The sequence below is a fragment of the Silene latifolia genome, chromosome 6 (genome assembly GCF_048544455.1).
Source record: "Silene latifolia isolate original U9 population chromosome 6, ASM4854445v1, whole genome shotgun sequence".
NCBI lineage: Eukaryota > Viridiplantae > Streptophyta > Magnoliopsida > Caryophyllales > Caryophyllaceae > Silene > Silene latifolia.
In genome coordinates this window covers 44,313,353-44,337,192 of record NC_133531.1, presented here as the reverse complement: position 1 = coordinate 44,337,192, position 23,840 = coordinate 44,313,353, and the positions used below count along the sequence as shown (strand labels likewise).

General features: G+C 42.5%; 1 protein-coding gene across 1 annotated transcript; it reads right to left on the bottom strand.

Moving 5' to 3' along the window:
• Positions 1 to 668: 668 nt before the first annotated feature.
• LOC141586776 (homoarginine-6-hydroxylase 2-ODD-C23-like) lies at positions 669 to 1,960 on the bottom strand. The gene is made up of 5 exons (XM_074408108.1): positions 1,818 to 1,960; positions 1,627 to 1,742; positions 1,100 to 1,218; positions 947 to 1,010; positions 669 to 776 (listed from the first exon to the last, which is right to left on the bottom strand). Exons 1-5 carry the CDS (start codon positions 1,849 to 1,851, stop codon positions 684 to 686), a joined length of 426 nt encoding a protein of 141 aa, XP_074264209.1. The 5' UTR covers positions 1,852 to 1,960; the 3' UTR covers positions 669 to 683.
• Between the last annotated feature and the right edge of the window lie 21,880 nt (positions 1,961 to 23,840).

Here is a 23,840-nt window from a genome sequence, read left to right as displayed (position 1 = left end):
ATCTGACAATCAGTCATTAGCATATTGTGGATAAGTAGGTTCTATTATTGTGGACAAGTAGGTTGTGTTAATTTCACAAGATCAACTAGATATGGAAAATTGGCATGAGCCGAGTAGTAAATGAAGTTGTAAATGATACCTGGTTCAGAACGTTAGAAACAATTTAGGCCCGAAGAGAACAAGCCGATTCTTAATTGATACGTTGTGGCCATAGTTGGGCTGAACTTGGTGAATCCCATGATAACCCGATCTTATACACCCTTAACCTGCAATAAAACAATCCACATGGACCAAAATTACTCGAAATGTATTACGCCTTTTTCATTATGGCCATAAAACTACCCAAAAAGCGAAACAGTAATGGTAGTGACAATTATTATTGATGCAGAATAATGCCCCAAGCATCTAAAAACAGTTCCTTGTCGAGATCGAATGTTAAAAAATAAACAAAATAGCAAATACTACTGCAACAAGTCTCGGATTAAACTCTAATACAACAAGTATGTGCAGAGAAAATGAAATTCAGTCATATAGCTAGCTAGAAAGCAATAGACCAACGTTAAAGAGGAAAAAAATCAATTAATTGAGAATTTAATTGAGGAAAAACAATCAATTATAGGTAGCAGATCGATCTTGAAGCATGTGAGATAGGTTGTACACTTGTATGAGATATAGTTTTAGTATTAATTAAGTGAAATGTGAACGTACCATAAGTTAGGTCCTTCCATAGGTTTTCCAAGATCTCCATATAAACCATGTTTCAATTCTTTGTAACACTGGATGCAAATGCAAATACAAATCCAGAATCAAACAAGCAATCCATCCACTCAAAATAGGTACCAAGTATTATAATTTCATATCATATAGATGACTTTGTATATTGAGTGATAGTGTATCCATTATGCAATACAATTTAAATTTAAAAAATTGAAGAAGAATCACCCACATCAATGGCCTCATGCATATCAGGAACACCCTTTGTTATGTTATCCCCAACTTCTTGATATCCCCTGCATGCAGTTAAAGGTTAAGTAACAGTTAGTTTGGCCCCTCAATGAAATGCATATTATGTGTAATTGTCTAGGAGGAAGAAAACAACATGTATCCAGTTTGTTCGGATAACTTTATCTTGAGTTTTTCTTCAAGAGGCTGGTAAAAGAACTGGCGTGTAATATCTCTGACTTCCTTTAGAAGGGTGTCCGGGATCCCATGGCCTTTCTACTCGACCAAAAAGAGTAACCAAATCAGCATTTGTAACACAATCTCTAATTCTAAATATATCTAATATATTGTTGGTTGGGTGTAACAAGTAAAGGCATTGTAGATTTGTAGTTCATATTAGACAGACTCGTCCCTCCTACAAAGCACATAACCTCATTTAAAGATGCCCATTTAAGGATAGCTTTTTGAAATTACCTCTGTTACAACACTTTGAAAGAGAATCTCTAAATACTGCAGAATAAACCCTATACTAGCCTTTAATCTATAGCTTACTGTCCCAATCACTTGCTTACCTTGGAGCCCTTAGAATGAATAAAAAAAAGTAAACAAATGATTGAGACGGATATAATAGATATAAATGAACTCGATTAGGACTAAGTTAAGGCATGGGTAATTGATAAGTACCACGTAAAAGAATCCAGCGAGTCTGCAAGCTTCATCTAATTGTCTAACAAGATTAAGCACACCGCCATCCTCATCCATATTTGCATCATTCCATTTCTCCACTAGACAACTTATATCTGCATTTTAATATTCATTATAGTATCACAACCCTATAACTGCAATACAAGTGAAGAATAAGAGCTGGAAAATACCTATAATTGGAATACAAGTGAAGTCAGTAGCCATCCAAGAAACACCTACAGGCCTCCACTTTTGTGTTTCTTACTTTTGTTTCTTCAACTTGTGAAGACAGTCTTTATTTTTTGGGTTTTTATTCATGCCCAAACAAATACATTACCAAACTTTTCAGATAACTAATGAGGAAAAAAAAATCAAAAACTAGGATAAAAATGAAAATGAAATTAATTATCAAATACTAAACTAGGGTAAATTTAATTGAGAATTTAAGTAACACAAAAAAAAAATTAATTCGAAAAACATACAATTGGAGGAGTAAACCCTAATTTTGTTATAAATAAAATTGAGATTTGGGGGAAAAACTCTTACAACTGAACGAACTGAGGCTAAAAGCCTGAGGTATGACAACGAGTGGACGAATGGCGGTGGAGGAGAGTGGCTGACGACGACCCTGCGTAGTCTGTGGCGGTGGTTGGCAAGTGAAAGCGGCATTGTGAGTGGCGAAGGGAATGATGATTGTAGTGGTGGTCGGTAAGGGTAAGGGGAGGCGGTGAAGAGAGTGAGATGTGCGTGGAGGGAGTACGGGGTTGGGGATTGGGTTGGTAGCCGGAGGAGGGGTTTTGGGGGTTAGGGTTAGGGTTTGGGAGTGAGAGTGAGGGAGAGGATTTGGGGAAGAAGGTATGTAGTCGAAATTATAAGTGATGGCGGTGAGACAAATATTTTTGCCGCCTATAATTTTCACTTTAGATACACATCGGTTAAATGCAATGTCCCATGTCCATGACTTTTATATAGACATGGGTTTTATTAAATATCACATGTCTTTTAAAATCAGAAATAATGGACATGTGTTTTTTAACGCAACCGATGTACATATAATTATATGCACATCAGTTTTTTGCAAACAACCGATGTGCATGTTATGTACATCGGTTTTGCAGATAAGCCGATGTCCATCGACTGATGTCCATAACGAGTTTTGTAGTAGTGATTACATGTTAATGATGATGAATTATATACATATGGAATTATTATGCTATCGTAACAAAGAATTAACAAAAACAAACGAAAACAAATGAAAACGAACGAATTTACAAAGGACGAAGGAAGAAGAAAGGAAGCAGGAACTGCGGCTGCCTCACGAAGAGGCGCAGCAGGAACTGCGCGCCTTCGAAGAGGCTCAGCAGTTGCTGCGTCCTTTCTCGACGGTTTGTGTAACACCCCCATACTCCAAGTGCCTTACCAGGACCACTCAGGTATAAGGATACTACCATCTCGGTTGCCCGAGGTACTGAATATCATAAGATAATAAAGAAACGTACTTTTAAAGTAATTATAGATTAAGTGATTACATGTTCAAACCAAAACTAATAAAAGGAATTACAAGGTTCTCATACGGTCTCTGACTAAAACTATCAAAGCTACTAGACTTCGTCCGACACAAACGGAAGACTTCTAACCGCCACGTGATGACTCATCCCGCCTATCCCATACGCGTCATATCACACCGCTCAATAATCGCTCACAACCCCGAATGGATCACCACAGATTTTTAAAACATTTAAACGGGTCAAAGACTAATCACACAATTCAATACATATATCAACAATAAGATAAACAGACTGACTTAATCACACACACACACAACCAACCAATTCCAATCATCTCAATCATCGATCGTCCTTGGACGACCCCATGGGGGACCGCAGTCGTTCCCACCTAAGCCCCGCTCATCATACCGAGCGATAACCCTGTCCATTAATGTGCACATCCCCTTCCGTGGCGGGTTCCACGAAGGGCGAAACTAGGGCGTGAAGTCACTCCCGCAAGTGACCCCACTCAGCCGAGAACGCATCTCGAGAACCATAGACAACCAATCACAATCACAATCACAATCACAATCATCATATCAAACAACTAACTACAGCACATCACCAATATCCCATTATGGGACTAATACTGAGTAGGAAATCCTACCTGGAAAGCACAACAAGCAGACGGTATCTACAATTTGTATCAAAAAGCCTCTTCTACGAACCCTCCTCCTATCACATAACACATAGAGACTACACATCACATACTACACACAAAACCCCAATCTCTAAATTAGGGTTTAACCAAACTTAACAAAACATTATAAAAATTATATTAAAAGCTTACCCTCGACGCAGGGAACTCAACGCTACGAATAACGACAAGAATCGACCGTCTCGAACTCGGAATTGCTAAGGATGCGATTAGGAAGATGAATGAACTTGTTTTCTCTCTTTAACAGTAAATTAGGTTTTTGTAAAAGTGTTTAGAATGATGACGGAAAGACTATATATCTTAATCGCGTAATTAACAAAACCCGAGAAAACTCCCCGTAAAACCGGACACTCGATCGAATACCCAAGGTACTCGATCGAGTACCCCCTTACTCGATCGAGTACCCCAGCTACTCGATCGAGTACCCAACAGTCGAAACTATTTTATCTCGCAACCTACCCTTACTGACAGAGTAAGGGCTACTCGATAGAGTACCCCAAGACTTATAAATACGGAGTATTACAGTCTTCCCTCCTTAAAAGGAACTTCGTCCCCGAAGTTCAACCCATACATAAAAACAACCATACTGACTCGACCAAGACACAACAACTTAGCTAAGGACTCAAGAACTCGACCGAACATAGAACATGAACTCTTAACTCCCACTCCACCAACTATGTTTACTTCCACAACATGACTCACTATACCGTATCTACCACATATATATCTCTCACGATACCAACTCCATACATAACCAACTACCATCCTCTAATGCTGCTAGCTCCATAATATCATCAACTATCACATCCAATATCAAGACACTCATAGACATCAAACGGAATGTTATATTCTACCACCCTTAAAAGGAACTTCGTCCTCGAAGTTTACTCACACTCGTAACCTCATCATCCAAATGTCAAAACTAGCGAAATATTCTCACACTCCTAAACATCACGCTACTACAAGCACGGTCATGACCTTTAATAAAATCACCCACAACACGAATCGATCTTTTATTCTACATCAAGACTCAACTTCCGAATATATTACCATATGTACAACCATCAAAATCTGTTTTATCGCATCCTACTCCTCTTAAGACAAATGTTACGTCCTCGTAACTCACTAATACCAAACCATATCTATATCTCATTACCCTCTGTACCACCACATGTCAAAGATAACCGTCTATAAACCAAACACTCACCATTCTTATATCCAAGGCTCCCATACATAAACATTTCCCATTCCTCAACTCATTCGGCACAGCACCTAACCTATACCATAAACTCGTAGCAAATCACCATACCCACTCTTCATTATTACTGCCAAACAACATACCTCTCTATGTAAGGCACTTATCTCCCAGAAGCATAACTCACGATCCTCACTCGTTACGTACACGCACACTAGATCCTCAAGTTCTTTCTTTCATTACCGCAAAATTCATACACAACTTAACATGACACTAATTTCCCCAACACCCTACACTCACTGTCTCAACAAAAGATTATGAACTACCTGCCGCTTTCAGATCATTACAACACATGTTCCACGAATCATTTTCCATTACCATGTCTACCGATGTCTCATCTGAAAACAAGATCAAAATTACCGTAACAACCTCTCACAAACGTGTCCCATCAACAGATTATCACTATCCCATGACAACAACGAAACATATACAACTCTATTTCACATCATACTCTACCTCATTCCCAACTTAACCTGGTAAAGAAAACATCAATAAACAAGACAACTGTCTATCTGCACAACTGAAACTCGCAGGGAGCAACATCAAACGAAACAACAATCTATGTATAACTGGTATGTACTTTCGAAACTCGAATCGTAATCATCCCGCCTACTCCACCACAACCGGTGACGGCATCACAACACCGCCACCAACAGCCACACCGTAGTGCGAAAATACCCGCATCACAGCACTATGTACCGTGCCCGGATCACCACCCAAGGCACCACAACCACACCGATAGACATCACAACTGCATACAATTCCCATAAATACCGACTCAAAGATAACTTCTCGGACAAGAAAAACTTGCTCAAGTCCACTTTATTAAATCACCACGCAACATATTATATGGATAAACAGATAAGCATCTCATGAACATCATCTCTACCATTTCCCGGAATACACATGTGTTATCAATACACATAAAATTATAACTAGCCATGTCAAATCGATCAAATTATTACCTTTTTGGATATCATTAAATTAAATTACCGTGTCCAACATTTATATTACCGGACATTCATAAAACAATTTTATAATTATCATACCATACCACTTCTTGTGAGGTCAGAACCTCACACAAACATTCACACAAATCACAGACCCGTAATCACAACCAACTAGTCAATCCTGACCACGTAAGTCACCACTCGAAAAAAAAGTACCTGCCGCCCGAGTTTAACTCATATGCCCCTCATAACATACTCCCCCATTCGCACAACCATCACTTCCTGCCAAATATAACCATACCTTCACTATTCAACTAATAGCGTCCGCCTCATCTAACCACATCTTATACCCTCTCACAATCATACACAACAATCAGGTCCCTACCAAATCAACCTCTTTAGAATTGTTACCTCTCTAATATTCCATCACTCTTAACCATTAGTGATAACACCACCATACCACCGCTGCTCGTATATCAAATCTCTTACACTCATATCAAAATAACATGGTTTTTCTCCTATTTTTGGTTAACATTGCAAATAACGAACATCAAACCCATCCACAAAATTACCTCAACATTATTCCCAATGCTATCTTATTTGTATTGTCATCCAACTCTCCACCAAATATCTCGTATCGTGCCAAAACTCCACCAACTTCTTACTCCCTTAATTCCTCGAAACTCATTACCAATCATGTTGCCCTGAAACTCCTATATAACCTTTAGCTAACATCCTCGTGATACCATCACACATTTTTATGATTCCTTACCTTTATATCACATAGCTCCGGTGAACATTTCCCTCAGCTTACTTTTATCCTTCTTTTCTCTTTACACTCAATAATACCAATTAATAATTCAACTCCTTATTCCTTCTAGCTAACTCTTTAGAAATCTGGTTACCCCTTCGTTGCTCCAAAACTCAATTCCATTATTTTCTACCGACATCATCTCACTCTTTCTTACCATGGATCTTCTCTTATTATGCTATCACTCATACTTGCCACTAATCTATCCATAGAACCAACGTTTAATGTTCAAACAATTGCATCCCCCCTTTTTACATCTCTAGAAATCAGAATTCATTTAATACCGTTAATTACCCAAGGAAATCACACAGTAGTTTCATCTTTTAATAAACCAAACTTCCCAAACTCACTCACTGTCTACAAATACACCTCGCGACATGTCTCCACAAAGTTCACTATATATTACTCTTCTCAACCCCTTTAAACGAACTTTCACTACATAAATCCATAACCCACACGACTCCTAACCATTTCCCTCCATAACTCTTTACACATCTCAAGCTGCCACTATCCACATTCTTACTTTCATTCTTTTCATTCTCACGTTCATTATACTCACATCATCCCTTGCCTATATTCACTTATTTTTACATTACTCAACACGCAATCATATCACTCTTCCCGTCTCGCAAAACGTGCGCCATGCCTCGATAAACTATACCAATCTTCCTTTTCTTTTTCCACCATCTATCATAATCACATATAACCCATGTCCTCCCCACCGAACTCATACTCATCATAGTGCCACTCTTTACATCATAAGATTGGGTAACTTACGCTTCAGGACCAACACATACGTAAAACAGTGCATAAAGAAGTAATACAACACCTTTGAATTAAACATAATATGCAACGAATGTCAAAAGACAAACATATGACCCGAAACACGCATATGACCTGCACAGACCCCACTCGATCGAGTACCAGAACCTACTCGATCGGGTTGAGGCTACTCGATCGAGTGCCCAACATGCTCGATCGAGTGCCCCGACTCCAGAACCCAAACAGACCTTCTGATCTCTGACTTACTCGACCGAGTAGCCCGGCTACTCGATCGAGTGACCCCATACTCGATCGAGTGCCCGAGGTACTCGATCGAGTGCCCAAAAAACACGATTCTGGCCAAAATAACGACAAGTACCCACTCGATCGAATCAAACCCACTCGATCGAGTCATGCAGACTCGTGAATACTACCCGAATGTTATCTCACATATCCTAACGTACTATGCATTCATTATTATTTCAACATTATGATTACAACTACGCATTCAAATCTGCGCGCGCGACTCCTCATAAAATTAACAAAATAATCTACTTCGTGTTATCACGTGCCACGTTATAAACAACCATCATGCTTTTCATCCAATTCGTTATACAAAACACATATCATTGAACCTCTATTCTTCATGTTACTACTTACCAAAAGTCAAACATTACCATCTATCATGCTCATATAACATTCAACTTTCAATCATGTATTACCCGCATGTTTTAAATTTTTATAACTTTTCATAACACAAACCACACCCATACACTACAAATCCTATTTCCATGTTGCTAATACAACAACATTACAAATCCACTTCATTACATAAACACTTTCATAATCAAGAAATTCATATCCTTACGAGATTGCCACTTCATCTTTTCCAACGATTCCAACCAACATGTACACCGACTATCATGCAACATGCCTTCAACAAACCATCTATAACACAATTAACATACACGTCGTACATATACACACGGACTCCACGTTCCCATACCATGTGACTGGCTTAAGTATCATGGGGCCAAGATTTTGAAGTGAGGGCGCCTACTCACCCAAAACCTAGCATCAGCCGGGGCTCCCATTACACATACACCAGGTTCATTTTATTAGACTCCCTATGTTCATTATGTTCATTTGTTACAAGTTCCAAAATCGTCGCTCTGATACCATTTGTAACACCCCCATACTCCAAGTGCCTTACCAGGACCACTCAGGTATAAGGATACTACCATCTCGGTTGCCCGAGGTACTGAATATCATAAGACAATAAAGAAACGTACTTTTAAAGTAATTATAGATTAAGTGATTACATGTTCAAACCAAAACTAATAAAAGGAATTACAAGGTTCTCATACGGTCTACATCTAAAACTATCAAAGCTACTAGACTTCGTCGTCGACACAAACGGAAGACTTCTAGCGCCACGTGATGACTCATCCCGGCTATCCCATACGCGTCATATCACACCGCTCAATAATCGCTCACCACCCCGAATGGATCACCACGATTTTTAAAACATTTAAACGGGTCAAGTACTAATCACACAATTCAATACATATATCAACAATAAGATAAATGATGACTTAATCTGTCACACACACACAACCAACCAATTCCAATCATCTCAATCACCGACGTCCACTTTGGACCTACCCGATGGGGGACCGCAGCCGTTCCCACCTAAGCCCCGCTCATCATACCGAGCGATAACCCTGTCAATTAATGTGCACATCCCCTTCCGTGGCGGGTTCCACGAAGGGCGAAACTAGGGCGTGAAGTCACTCCCGCAAGTGACCCCACTCAGCCGAGAACGCATCTCGAGAACCATAGACAACCAATCACAATCACAATCACAATCAAAATCATCATATCAAACAACTAACTACAGCACATCACCAATATCCCATTATGGGACTAATACTGAGTAGGAAATCCTACCTGGAAAGCACAACAAGCAGACGGTATCTACAGCTGTATCAAAAAGCCTCTTCTACGAACCCTCCTCCTATCACATAACACATAGAGACTACACATCACATACTACACACAAAACCCCCAATCTCTAAATTAGGGTTTAACCAAACTTAACAAAACATTATAAAAATTATATTAAAAGCTTACCCTCGACGCAGGGAACTCAACGCTACGAATAACGACAAGAACTGACCGTCTGAACTCCGGGAATTGCTAAGGATGCGATTAGGAAGATGAATGAACTTGTTTTCTCTCTTTAACAGTAAATTAGGTTTTTGTAAAAATGTTTAGAATGATGACGGAAAGACTATATATCTTAATCGCGTAATTAACAAAACCCGAGAAAACTCCCCGTAAAACCGGACACTCGATCGAATACCCAAGGTACTCGATCGAGTACCCCCTTACTCGATCGAGTACCCCAGCTACTCGATCGAGTACCCAACAGGTCAGAAACTATTTTATCTCGCAACCTACCCTTACTCGACAGAGTAAGGGCTACTCGATAGAGTACCCCAAGACTTATAAATACGGAGTATTACAGTTTGTCTTCTGGAAATCCGTAAAAAGGGTTTTAAACGAGGTTTTATAAATCGGTTTTAAGAGGTGTTTTCGACATAAACCTTACAATTGATGATACAAAAAGTAAATAACAATAATAAAAGAGAGATTATACACCCTCAGACTTACATGTTTGACGAAACGAGATGAACTAAGTTTACGATTAGTGATGCTCGACTCGAATGTAGACGAAAGTGCCCTCGTAAGAGGAAGACGATTAAGATTAATTAAGTTGATTGATTGTGAAGTTGGTCAGATTGGTCGGTCATGCAAACCAGGCTGGTACTCAGAAGGATCCGAGCTTACGTGGTCGAATGTTCAAGCACGTAGACGCCAAAAAGTAAGAACAAAGGTCTAGAATGCAAAGGGAGAAGAGAAGGGCAGACACTCGCGTGAGAAATATGAGGAGCGAAGGCTCCTATTTATACTAATCACGTGGAGGAATAGGGTTTTCGAAGAGACTTTGGAAGTGAATCTCGGAAAGATATGAAAAAGATACGAAAAATACGCAGAAAAGGATCTGGGAATAGGCGCAGCAGTCACTGCGTCTCTTGGAAGAGGCGCAGCGCCTGCTGCGTCTGTTCCGAAGTGGTTTCCTCCTGCGGAAGAAAGATTTTCGTGTTTAAATTATGGAATAAAGGGATAATTTGGTTTTCCTTAATATTTTGTATGAATATTACGGGAAATTGTTTATCAAAGAATAAACATTGTGAAATATTTATAAAATAGGGAATAGAAATATCCGGAACATTCCAGAACATTCTGACTCGAGATTTAGCGGTTATCAGAAAATGAAGACGGTTTTAGGCCCGGACTCCAAATGTACTCTAGTTACTGTCAAAACGACCGTATCAGCGCGTAGATGACAACTAAGAGGTAGAAATTAGTGTTTGAGCAATCACTTGATGATAAACTTACGAACTGTCACAAATCGTTCCGCGTACCAAACATGCGGCCCAATCATCACCGTGTGGTTTGCGAGGGGTGGAGAAATGTGGTATCTACAGAGCCCTCACTTTGACTGAGGCTTGGACAAGGCGAAAGTCAAAGTATAGCCATCAGGTCAATCGAAGATTACAACCTGACGACTATGGCGACGCGAGGCAACTCAAGGGGTCTGAGCCAAGGACCTATCGTCGGGAACATTTTAGAATCTGTCGACTATCGGGGAGGGTCGTTTAAAGTCCATTAGACTACGTAAGGAGGCTCGCCAGCCATAAGAAGAGACCATACCTGAGACTTCTGGACGAAACGGGACTGAAGACGCTTCGGCAAAACTCTTTGGTCTGAATATAACTTGGTGTCAGGCATGAAGGTTTATTCTGAGAAAGGGGGTATTTGAAGGTTACTGAAAGGATTATCCTGAAAAGGGGGGATCTGAAGGATTAAAAGGAAACGATGATTCTGAGGAAAGATAGCAGGACACAGTCTGGAACTGCTAGGAGAAATCTGCCTGTGTTCAGCTTCAAACAAACTTCGGAGGAATTCGGGGTTGATGTTGATCACCATGTCTCGAGAGAAAGTGACTGTCGGTCGTGAACTCTCGTTGGGGAACATAATCGGGAACTTATCTCCATGTCTCGAGAGGGAAAGTCTATCCGCTTACTCTCGCTGGGGGAATATAATGAAGGCGTGTCGAAACACCTGTTAAGGAATACCTGCTCGTTGTGACAAGAAAAGTCTTGGAAGCGATAAATAACGTATAATAGTCTGCTTGTTGGCTTAGAAATGCGGGTCTGAACGAAAGATGAAACGGACCAAAAAAGCTAAAATGGCATCGAGGAAGAGGTGCACCAAAAATGGGCCCACAAATAACGAACTCATAACGAATTTTTGAAAACTCGTATGGAGGGAACACCAGGAAGAGGCGCAGCAAGAGCTGCGTCTCTTGGAAGAGGCGCAGCGCCTGCTGCTTCTGTTCCTGGAGGTGTCTTTTCTGCGTAAAAACGCGATAAACAAAGGGTTTTAATTCATTTGCTCAAAACACAAATTCCTCAAATTCTCTCTCAAATCTTAACCATTTCCGCCAAAATTCGATCCCAAATCTTGCATTCATCATGACTAATCGAGGTATGTATATCACTCTTGCATCAATCTTCTATATTTGATTAATTTGGATCGAAAAAATTAGGGGTTTCAACCCAATTAATTCGAAAATTTGGGGCTTTTCCCCCAAATGGATTTGCCTTGAAAATTGGTATTAGAAACGGATAATTGGTAATATAAGGAACATAAACAGGTATTTGTTTCGAATTTTCCTTGAGTTTTGAGCATTTGAGTGAATTTGAGACGGTTTCACACCTAAACCGTAAATTGCTTCGAAAATAGCCTTAGGATTGTCCATTTGCGATGAAACTTGATATTTGGGATCCTTGGATGATGGGTAAACTTCCTACCATCTCGGAATTTTGGTTTGTGACGGCTTTTTCAGGACACTTTTCTAGGGCATAATCGCCGTTATAACGAAATGCTGCTGAAATTTCGACTCGAACCCGGAACTAGGCTTCAACATAGGCTTGACTTGACCCTAATTACCACATGAGCTATCGGGTTTGTGAGAATATGGCCAAAGATGGCGAGAAAAGAGCGATTTCAGGACTTCCGAAGGCTCGAAAATCCTTTTACTAAGGCTTGTCGTCACGTTGCAGGTGATGAGGCTTCTACTTCTGGGAGAGCTCCCATGGAGATAGACACTGCTGTTGACCCTTCTCGTGTTATCGAGGAGGCTTTGGAGGAGGCTTTCACCGCCGCGGTGATGGCTGCTGGGACGAGGTTCACGAGGAGGAGGCTGTTGAGGAGGAGGAGGCCCCGAGGCGGGCCAACGTTGGGCGAGGAGGTCGTCAGCTGAGAGGAGCTCCCGCATGTTCTGAGACCTGGGACAGCAGGCACTTGCTTTGGGCTACGGAGGGTCATCTGTCCTACAGGACGGTGAAGAGCTTGGTAATCTTTGAATTCATTACTCATCACTCATCTTCTTTCATTCATTTCATTTGCTCATATTTTATCCAACTTTCATTCAAAACTAAAGATATATTTTGTTTCAAATAACCATAGGAGGCCGGGAACATCGGGTCGTTCTCGGGTTACACGACGGCGTTGGAGTTCTACGAGCGGCTGTCGGCGGAGGAGCTTGCCATGATCGAGCGTGGAGCGTTTGGGGCCTTGGTGCAGGCTTGGAGGGATATCGCGAAGAGGAAGCTGCGGGCTAACCTTAGCCTGGTCCGCGCTTTCTTGGACCAATTCTGGGATACGACTTCCACGTTTCACATGCTTTTTGGTGCGGTGGGAGTTACTCTGGAGGACTACGGCATGATTTCTAGTCTGCCGTGTGGGAGTGAGGCTGTGGAGTGGCCGGAGACTGCCATGAGGGTGGACTCGGCCGAGGCTAGGAGGTTGATCGGCTGGAACTTGTCGCCGAAGGCTGTTACAGTGCCTGGTTTGGTGCCCAGTTCCTATGTCTGAGACTACTTTGCGGGGAAGACCTCGGCGCTGGTGACGATTGACGGGAGAGAGACGGCTCCTCCTACCTGTAGAGCTGAGCAGAGGGCTCGTTTGTGGCTTTGGTGGTTTCTGTCTTCGATTTACCTCGGAGACAAGGGAGAGAGGCTGTCGACGAAGCTTCTTCCCTTCCTTTCTGACCTGAGCTCCCAAGGGCGTTGGGACTGGGTCACTGCTGGTTCTGCGGTCCTCATCCGCTTCATGAGGGCCATGGTTCGTCCGGAGTTGATGGAGAAGGGGACTTCTCCTAGTGCTGTCGGCCCTGGACTACTGCTGGAGGTATGAACCTTCATTTAGACTAAAATCAATTCTTTTCCTTATCAAATTACGAAAGATCGTCATTAACCATCTCGCTTTACAGGCGTGGGTGTACTCCTACTTTCCGGGCCTCTCGCCCAAGAGGACGGAGCCGCTGGATAAGGCCTATCCCGTGGTAAGGGATTGGGTGATGTGTCGGACGAGGAGCAAGCGTTCCTCTCACGGTGTTTATCAGCGGGACGTGAACGCTCTTCAGCTGGACAACGTGAGCATCTCACTTATATTCATTTTTCTTCTACATTGCTTTTTAACCGATCATAAGAATGATTCCTTGTTTGTCTTGTCCTAGTGGGTGGCCAGGCCTTGGGCGGAGTACGCTGGAGCGCCTACTTTCGTGGCTGAGGTCCTTCGACCTAGGAGCTCGAGCCGGTTGCTGTTGAGGACGTCGATGGGTCCTGTGTGGTACCTGGGCGAGCGCTTGGCTCGTCAGTGCTCTCAGGATGTGTTGACGGTTCCCATCGATCCTCCTAGGACGATATTCAGGGAGCCTTCTAAGGCTGAGAGGGAGGCTGACTTGGCTGGCGTTGGTTGTGACGCCCTCTTTCTTCCTGGTGAGGACTACTCGGCGTTCCTCTACGGGTGGTTGGCGTACTGGCCGGTTATGGTGAGCATCTTTACTCTCCTTTATTCTTGATTTTGAGAATATGATGAAAGATCACCGATTAATGAAAAACATTTGAGTTTGCAGGAGGTTGAGGCGGCGGGCATCGAGCCCCCAGAGTACCCCGAGACCCTTGAGTACACTGATGCGACCTGGAGGACGACGATCTCCGAGCTGCGTGACTTTGACGTGGCTGTGACGGATGCTGGCTTGGACGACTGGCAGCATCTGATTCGGAGGGTGAGCCTCTAATTTGCATGATATTTGTGTAAGAACACATTTGGTTGAACTTATTCAATTTATTGAGAACTTCTTTTTGAAAATGTAGGTTGCGCCATCTCAGTTCGTGGCGTTATGGAGGGTGGCCAACCGGCTGCGAGCTACTGCCGTCGAAGCACTTGTCGGTGGTCGAGGTCGTCATGTATGAACCTTGTGTCTATTTCATTTTTGAATTTTGATTTTTCGACTTCTCTTGTAGTTGCTTGAAATGATTGACATGAGCCAATTTTGTTGTTCATAGGGGGATCATGAGCTGGAGCGAGAGCTGGCCCAAGTCTCGGGAGGAGACAGCTCGCTTGTTGAGGGAGCTCGAGGTTCGCGACGCCGAGGTTGCTGCTCTCGCGGCAAGAGTTGCGGAGCTGGAGGGCGATCGGCAGTAGTTTTGTTTTGTTGTTGTTTGTTTCTTGCACATTTGTACATTTTGGACATTTGGACTTGGCTTGGGGCTCGAGCCCCCAGTTTGTTGTACATTTCCCTTTTTTGCTGTATATATCATGGCCCGAGTGCCTTTGCTGCTGGGTTGCGTTGCTTGTATCCGCAGGTTAGCTTTGAACAGGTTTGGTAGATGACGGTTTATGCCGTCATGCTGCCGAAATTTACATAGAAATCACGTAGAACGTACATTTGTATATACACATGGCCTGACTAGCGCAAAACGAATGACTCAAAAGAATGCGAAAATGTAAGAGAAAATACAAAAATGCAAAAAATTTGCCGGAAATGACCGGACGGTAGGGAGGGTTACCCCTAAAAAAAGAAAAAAAATAGAAACCTATAAGTTAGAAATGAAATGATTAAAAAAAGAAATGAAATAAATATATAAATTTGGAAATGAATTAAATTATAATGAAAATTATTTCCTAAAATGAGTTATATTAAAATGAGAATTATTTCCTAAAATGAAAATATACAAGTGTGGTAAAATGACGAAAATGTTAATATTGCCTCGAAATGCGTGCCCGCGGAATTAGGAAACACGAAATATGGTAATTTCCACGTATTTACCAAAATAATAACCCGTAAGAATAGGAAATTATTCGTCAAGGAATTTAGGAAAGATCCAACGCGGAAAATCACAGAGACCTTGCTGAGGAAGAGGCGCAGCATGAGCTGCGTCCCTTTGAAGAGGCGCAGCAGGTGCTGCGCCTGTTCCCAAGTGTGTCTGCTCAGGAAGATTTTAGGAAACAGAATTTAGTATAAATAGAGACGTCGATAGAGGTTTTATTCATACAATTCTTCCGTCTCTTCTTCGTCTTATTACATAAAACTCTTAATACAAGCACTCATCATGAATACTTTGGATATTCGCCTAAAAGAATGGACCAACGAATTTTCCAACATGGAGAAACACGACATGGGCGCCTATAATCTTGGATCTTTGTTGAGTTTGAAGCTTATCAAAATTGTCAAACCATTCTTAGATGCTTGTCTTGATTACTGGGACCCGAATTATCATGTTATTGCCTTCCCTGGAGGCGACATTTGCCCATTTCCTGAAGAAATTGCTGCGATTGGTGGGTGGGATCCAGAACATTTGCCTGCCATTCCTTCTACTTCGCAAGGGTATAAGAGCAAGCTTAGAGACTTGCTTGGGTTGACTAGGCTTGAGGTTGACCATTTAGTGACCTCGAAAGGAGTGCGAATGTTGGACTTCATTGACCGATTCATTAACAAGGCCGACCCCACCGTTTCTTATGTTGCTAGGCGAAGGGCATTTGGATTTTGTTTGTTGCATGTGTATGTCCTCCAAGGGCATGTTGATGAAGACCTGAGAGGTGATCCCCGTCTTCTGGGCCTAGTTGAGCAAATGGAGCTGCGCAGGAGCCCAGCTTGTTTATGCTTAGGAGAGATCCTGTTGGGCTTGGATAATAGAAAAGCCAATCGTGACCTACCGTACTTGGGAAGTCCCGTTATTTTGTAGGTAAAAGAACATTTTCTTTTCTTTTTCTCTTTTTTTTCGTTTTTTCGTTTTTTTTTTCGTTTTTGTTTTTTCGTTTTTTTTTTTTTTGTTGTTGTTCTAATACCCGCTTTTGGTAGGTTTGGCTTATGGAGCGCCTTCGATTGATCGAGCCCCCAGTTCATGTTCCTTCTTATCATGCTCGTTCGATTGCAATGAGGACCAGGCTTTATATGGTGGACTTTACTCGAGTTTGCAATTATTAGGAGAATAAATTGAAGAGTGATGATGGCCCTTTGATTAGGTGGATTGTACCATGGTGGCACCTCAAATCTGTCACTGGAGTGTCTTCCTTGGATCCTACTCGATCTGTGCGCATTCCTGGCTAGGAATTCATGGTGTGCATCTTCCCGGAAAGACTGATGAGACAGGTTGGACTAAAGCAGACGATCCCGAAGCTTGATACTGTCCCGCAGACTGCCGTGGCGCTTACTACTGAGAGTCGAAGGGAGTGGGCCATTAAATGGGCCCAAAGGAACGTGTGGTTCTTGAACTCTTCTGCTAATGCCTTATGGGTGTCGGATTCCTATCTGCGATGGAGGAAAGCTACTACTCCGGAGGAACGCGAGAGATTGAGGAAGCGCGAGCCTGTTGACTACAAGGTGCACGAGGTGGAAAAAGAGAAAGAGAAGCATCTGACTGAGGGAGAGGAGGAAGCCGGGTTTCGAGTTGTTCATCCTTCGAAGAAACCGAAGACCTCTCCTGTCGTGGATAAAGTGATTGATAAGAATGGGAAGTCTAGGCCTCGAGAAAGACCGTTGGTGATTAGGTTCGAAGTGGCACAAGAGCGTCCGGCTCGAGGTCGTGACAAGAAGTATGACAAGGGCAAAGGGAAGATGGAGGAATAGCCCAAGTCTTTATTATTATTTATTATTATTATTATTGTTGTAATAAAAAGGTGGGGTTTTTAGAATCCAAGCCTATTTTTATTTTTATTATGTAGCGTATTATTATTAGAAAATGAATGAAATAAAAAGGTTAGTTGGTTATGAAATCGTTGGGATTTTCTATTTATTATTCTTGTCGAATTCCAAATGCAATGCAAATGTCCTTCTATTTACATTTTAAAATAATGGGTTGTATCCTGTGAAGGATTGCCTACGTATTCATTTAGAAAAATGAAATCAAACCCTTGCGTGTAGTTCGAGTAAATGTAAAAGAATAATTGTTCTAAGCAAGAGCTTGTAATGAACTTAGAAAATAAGCATGAGCTTTTGCTTACTCTGAAGGTGCAGTTTAGTTTATTCGATGATATGAGGATGACAAATTTGTCAAAATGCAAGAGCAGAGTGACATTAGCTTATTTCAGCTTGGCCAGGGGCCGTTTATTTAGTGCCACAAGAGCGACACGTGAGGTTACGCGAGGCGCGTTTTTTGTTCCTATTCTAGGCATAATACCGTTTTAGTTGGTCAAGGTTTGTCGGGTTGGAGAACTCATTCCCATCTAGGTCTGTGATTCTAACCGCACCCCCTGGAAGTATGGACTTGACTAGAAATGGCCCGGCCCAATTAAGTTTGATATGTCTGGACATTATGCAAGGCGCGTAGCCTACGTTCATCCAGGAGGATGAGTTCTTCATATCTATCCCTCTTCCAATCGGCTTCCGAGATTTGACTTTCCAGTAAGATACGCAAAGATGGTATCTCTAGCTCGACTAGTTGTACAACTTCCATGCCGTAAGTCAAATAGAAAGGAGTAGCCCCAGTGGGCGTCCTAACAGATGTGCGATATCCCCACAAAGCAAAGGGTATCTTGCTTGGCCAATCTCGATAGTTGTCAATCATTTTCTTGAGAATCGTGACAACGTTCTTGTTTGCTGCCTCTACCGCACCATTAGTCTGTGGTCTATATGGCGAAGAGTGGTGATGTCTAATTTTGTACTTGGCTAGCAATTGCTCAGTCTCAGCTTGGAAATGTGATCCATTATCGCTAATGATCTCATGTGGGCAACCGTATCGACAGATGATGTTGTTTTATATGAACTTCGCCACGTTTTTGGCCGTAAGACTAGTGTAGGAAGCCGCTTCTACCCATTTGGTGAAATAGTCGATTGCCACTAGGATGAAACAGTGACGTCCTGTTCCGGCTGGGGTTATCTTCCCGATTATATCAATTCCCCAGGCAGAAAATGGCCAAGGAGATGTCATCGTATAGAGCAATGAAGGAGGGACATGTTGTACATTCCCGAAGATTTGGCAATTGTGGCAATGTCTTATGTATTTGATGCAATCGGATTCCATTGTGGTCCAATAATACCCCAAACGTGTGATTTTCTTTGCCATCATGGGCCCACTCATGTGAGGACCGCATTCTCCATCGTGGACTTCTTCCATCACTTTCCGCGCCTGTGAATGATCAAGGCAACGTAGGATTACACCAAGAGGTGTTCTCTTTTATAACTCTCCTTGCATGAGAACGTATTGGGAAGCTAGTAGGCGTATAGCACGTTGTACCCTTTTGTCCATATCTAGTGGATAGGTGACGTTGAGCTTGAAATTTAGGATTGCTTGGAACCATGGTTCCGGCGCGATTTCCTCTTCGTCGGTGATTTGGTGGACATATGCTGGCTCTGACCGTCGTTCGATGCATAAAGTCATTTCCACCATGTCATCTGGCATATTAATCAAAGATACAAGTTTTTCAAGAGCATTTGCAAATTGATTTTCTTCCCGAGGTAGGTGTAGATAGGTCACGTGATCAAAGAATTGGGCAACTTGGTCTATTCTAGCTTGATAAGGTGCTAGGCTTTCGCTTCGGATATTCCAAGATCCCGTGACTTGATTAATGATCAGGGATGAATCCCCATGTACTCGAAGGTTTTTTAATGCCTAAGCTCACTGCCGCTTGTAGTCCAATGAGACAAGCCTCGTATTCTGCAGCATTGTTTGTCACCTCGAAGTCGAGTTTGACAGAGATTGGTGTATGCTCACCTTCAGGAGAAATGAGCAACACTCCTATTCCAAATCCTCTTAAGTTCGATGCTCCATCAAAGTAAAGGTCCCAGGAGTCTACATCAGTTTGGAGTATGTCCTCGTTTGGAGATGACCAAGTATCTATTGTTTGTGCATCATTGATGGGATTCTCTGCAAAGAATTCGGCAACAGCGCGCCCTTTTATTACTTTCAGAGGCACGTATTTGAGATCGAACTCTGAGAGCATCAAAGTCCATCTTGCTAGGCGTCCGTTGAGGACGGGTTTCTCGAAGAGGTATTTTACTGGGTCCATTTTGGAGTATATTTTGACGGAGTAGGTAAGCATGTAATGGCGTAGCTTCTTCGTTGCCCACACAAGAGCGAGGCATGTCTTTTCGAGTTGTGAGTATTTGCACTCGTACTCCAAGAACTTCTTACTAAGGTAGTAGATAGCTCTTTCTTCCTTTCCTACGGTTTGAGCTAGCATGGCACCCATGGTCTTTTTGGCCTTTGTGAGATACAAACCAAGAGGTTGATCTCGTTGAGGTGGCATGAGCACTGGTGGTTTAGCCAATATCTCCTTGATTCGGTCAAATGCCTTTTGACAATCATCATCCCACATGGTGTGGTCCGTTTTCTTGAGCTTCTTGAAGATAGGCTCGCAAAACATGGTGAGTTTCGATATGAATCGACTTATATATTGCACTTTCCCTAGGAATCCTCTCACTTCTTTTTCCGTTTGAGGTTGTGGCATTTCGATCAGAGCCTTGATCTTGGAAGGGTCTATTTCTATACCTCGTTGGCTAACGACGTATCCCAGGAGTTTGCCAGATGTTACTCCGAATGCGCACTTCTGAGGATTGAGCCTCATGTTGTACTTTCGTAGCCTTGCGAAAAATTTGCGAAGGTTCGCAATATGCCCCTCTCTATCCTTGGACTTGACAATCATGTCGTCTACGTATACCTCAACACCTTTGTGCATCATGTCATTTAAGAGTGTAGTTGCGGTGCGTTGATATGTAGCTCCGGCGTTGATTAACCCAAACGGCATTACCGTATAGCAATAGGTTCCCCATTGAGTGACAAAGGCGGTCTTATGCATGTCTTCTACGGCCATCTTGATTTGGTAATAACCCGCATACCCATCTATGAAGGATAGTAATGCGTGGTCTGCAGTATTGTCCACCAATATGTCAATGTGTGGTAGAGGGAAGTCGTCTTTAGGACTTGCTTTGTTTAAGTCCCTAAAATCAACACAAACACGGATTCTCCCATCCTTTTTGGGTACAGGTACTATGCTGGCTACCCACTCAGAATACTCGGAAACTTTGATGAACCCGGCTTTGAATTGCTTATCGACTTCTTCCTTAATCTTGAGAGCCCATTCTGTTCTCATTCGACGAAGCTTCGTTTTCTGGGCTTGAAACCGGCTTAATTGGGATTCTATGTTCGGCGATATCTCTGTCGATCCCTGGCATGTCTTTGTAGGACCACGTGAAAACGTCTTTGAACTCGTGTAGGAGGTCTATGAAGTCGGCCCTTTCGGTAGAGCTCAAGGTAGTCCCTATCCTAAGTTCTTGGGGTTATAGATCGGTTCCTACATTGATGGGTTCGGTGTTCTCTATTACTGGTCCCCCTTCCCCTTCCTGTAGTAATTCTTTGGCTACGTAGGGAGGTATCTCGATTGAGTCTGGGTCTTGGTCATCCTCAGTATCATCGTAAACAGAATTGCACTCAAGATAACACAAAGAGTAAGCAGAACCTGATTTATTCATATTAAAGTTTGAGAAAAGTTGAAACAACGAAGCCATCTGATCTGTGGTCAGCGGCGGTAAAGGGACAGTGGTTGGGACATTTCCCGAACAACTGTTACTATTCGAGGCTAAGCTAGGAGAAACAAAGGGAATGGGGATGACGATAGGAAGTGATTCCTTAGTGACTTCTCTAGACTCCGACTCTGACTCCGACTCTGACTCTGACTCGAATTCATCGTCTTCTGGTTCTCCTTTGAACATCTCTCCTTCTCCAGTGGTGAGCTTGAAGAGTCTTCCTTGATTGTTGGTCCACTTGATTGATTTTCTCCATCCTTTCTGCTGACTCGCGTTAGCTTCTGTGATTAACACGGTGGGTTTTAAGTGATCGTCTTGAAGTATCATGGTAATGATCTCGTCCTGCGCGGCTCTAACAAATCGATCTTCTCCAAACCATAGACTAACGGCTTGTTCGTCTAAGCAAGGTGCTTGACGGGTTTTGACGGTAGGAACCGTTTCTGGAGGGATGAAGTAGCAATCGTGAAAGATCTTGATTCCGGCTAGCTTCCTCTCGAGATAATGCCAAGGCTCGGGAAATCCGTGAAAGAGTTCTAGACTTCCTTCCTTAACAAAGTATCCATTTAGGGTAGGGAGATAGAGTCGCATTTGTACTCCTACGTACTTACGGTTTTGCACTTGAGCAAGCATCTCGAGAACTTCCTCTTTAGTGGGTTTGTACCCTAGTCCAAGTGGTATCCTTTTTTAGTTGCCTTCCTTGTATGGTGCGAAGGTGTTTCTTCGGATGGGGTTTAAAGGCATTCCAGGGAAGTATCCCTGGGATTTGAGTATGTGGTTGACCACCAAGTTGGAGTATGGATTGTAGTATAAAGGTGCCAATTCGCTTTCTATGACGCTTATGCTTTGGAAGCCCCCAAGTTCATATACCGGATCTGCAAGGACTTGATTGTTCGACTTCTTTTTCGATTAATGCCTTGATGGGTGACGAAGCGATCGTCACCACTTTGCCATTTAGTGGGATCTTTATCTTTTGATGAAGGGTGGATGTCACCGCTTTGGAAGCGTGAATCCAAGGTCTTCCTAGGAGTATGTTGAAGGAAGCTTCAATGTCCACCATTTGGAAGTTAACCTTTCGCTCGATTGGCCTTGCGGCTATGGTTAGGTTAACGAGTCCTACTACCTTTCGTCGTGTACCATCATATGCGCGAACACCTTGATTGGTAGGGGTCAAATCCGACTCTTTCATGCCTAATTTGTATGCCGTTTTGAGGGGTATGACGTTGACCGCGGAGCCATCATCAACCAAGGTCATTGGCACATTCTTCTTTAGACAAATGACAATGATGTAAAGAGCCAAGTTGTGACTAGCGCCAAAAGGTGGCAAATCTTCATTCGAGAAAGTAATAGGATTACTTAGCTTTGGTGATTCTTGGAAGACCAAGTTGACTACATCTCCGGGTGTGGAGTTATGTGCTACATTTAGCTTGGCCAAGGCTTGCAGTAAAGCTTGGCGATGTGGGAATGAGCTTGCTACTAGTTGCCAGACTGAAAGATCATCCTTTGTCTTCTGTAATTGCTTGAGCAAATGATCAGTGGAGTCATCTTCGTTATCATTTGGTGTGACAACGTTGGTTGGAGTGTTTTGATATGGACGCCCCGAACGAGTTAGGTGGTCCACATCTTGGTCTTCCCCATTTTGGACTATTTCCTTGACTAGGGAGTGTTTAATGAGATACTCGTCTTCATCGTCATCGGCCCTTACTCCATTGATTGTAGCTAGTTCCCTCATTCTTATGATTTCGTCTTCTAATTACGTGATTTGGACGACTAGTTTATCAACCACGGCAACTATTTTTTTGCATAGTAGCATTTTGAGAGAAGATTAGTGGCACATGCTCCTTAGGTGTTGCGTTGGGATCATGTAAAGTTGTCACCACATTTTCTAATTCCCAAACTTGCCTATCCACACTCCTTGCCCATGTGATGAAGTCGGAAATGGTAGGCGAGATAGTAGAGTAGAACCCTTCATTCTCGATCGCGTAGATCTCATCTTCAATTGGAGAAATGAGGTGTGAACAATCTAAGGTAGATTCTTCACTTGTGATCACTAGAATCCCAAGAGGGTTCTGAGTGTTGTTGGGTTTACCTCCCGGCGGTATTGGTAGTCGACCATCTTCAATCATGTCTTGAAGCACATTTTTCAATTTGTAGCATTTTTCTGTGTCATGTCCTTTGCCCCTATGGTATTCACAGTACGAGTTCTCGTCCCAGAATTTGGATTTCTTTTCGGGTTCGGGAGTAGGTCCTATGGGTTGGAGTTTGCCTTGCTTCATTAACCTCTTAAGAGCA

Bases quoted from the DNA above. Each gene is read 5' to 3' on its own strand.
- LOC141586776 (XM_074408108.1), bottom strand. From the start codon at position 1,851: ATGGCTACTGACTTCACTTGTATTCCAATTATAG. The intron at 1,219-1,626 runs GTACTTATCAAT...TTGGTCGAGTAG, and splicing joins TCGCTGGATTCTTTTACGTG to AAAGGCCATGGGATCCCGGA. The intron at 1,011-1,099 runs GTTGTTTTCTTC...AACTGCATGCAG, and splicing joins TCCGAACAAACTGGATACAT to GGGATATCAAGAAGTTGGGG.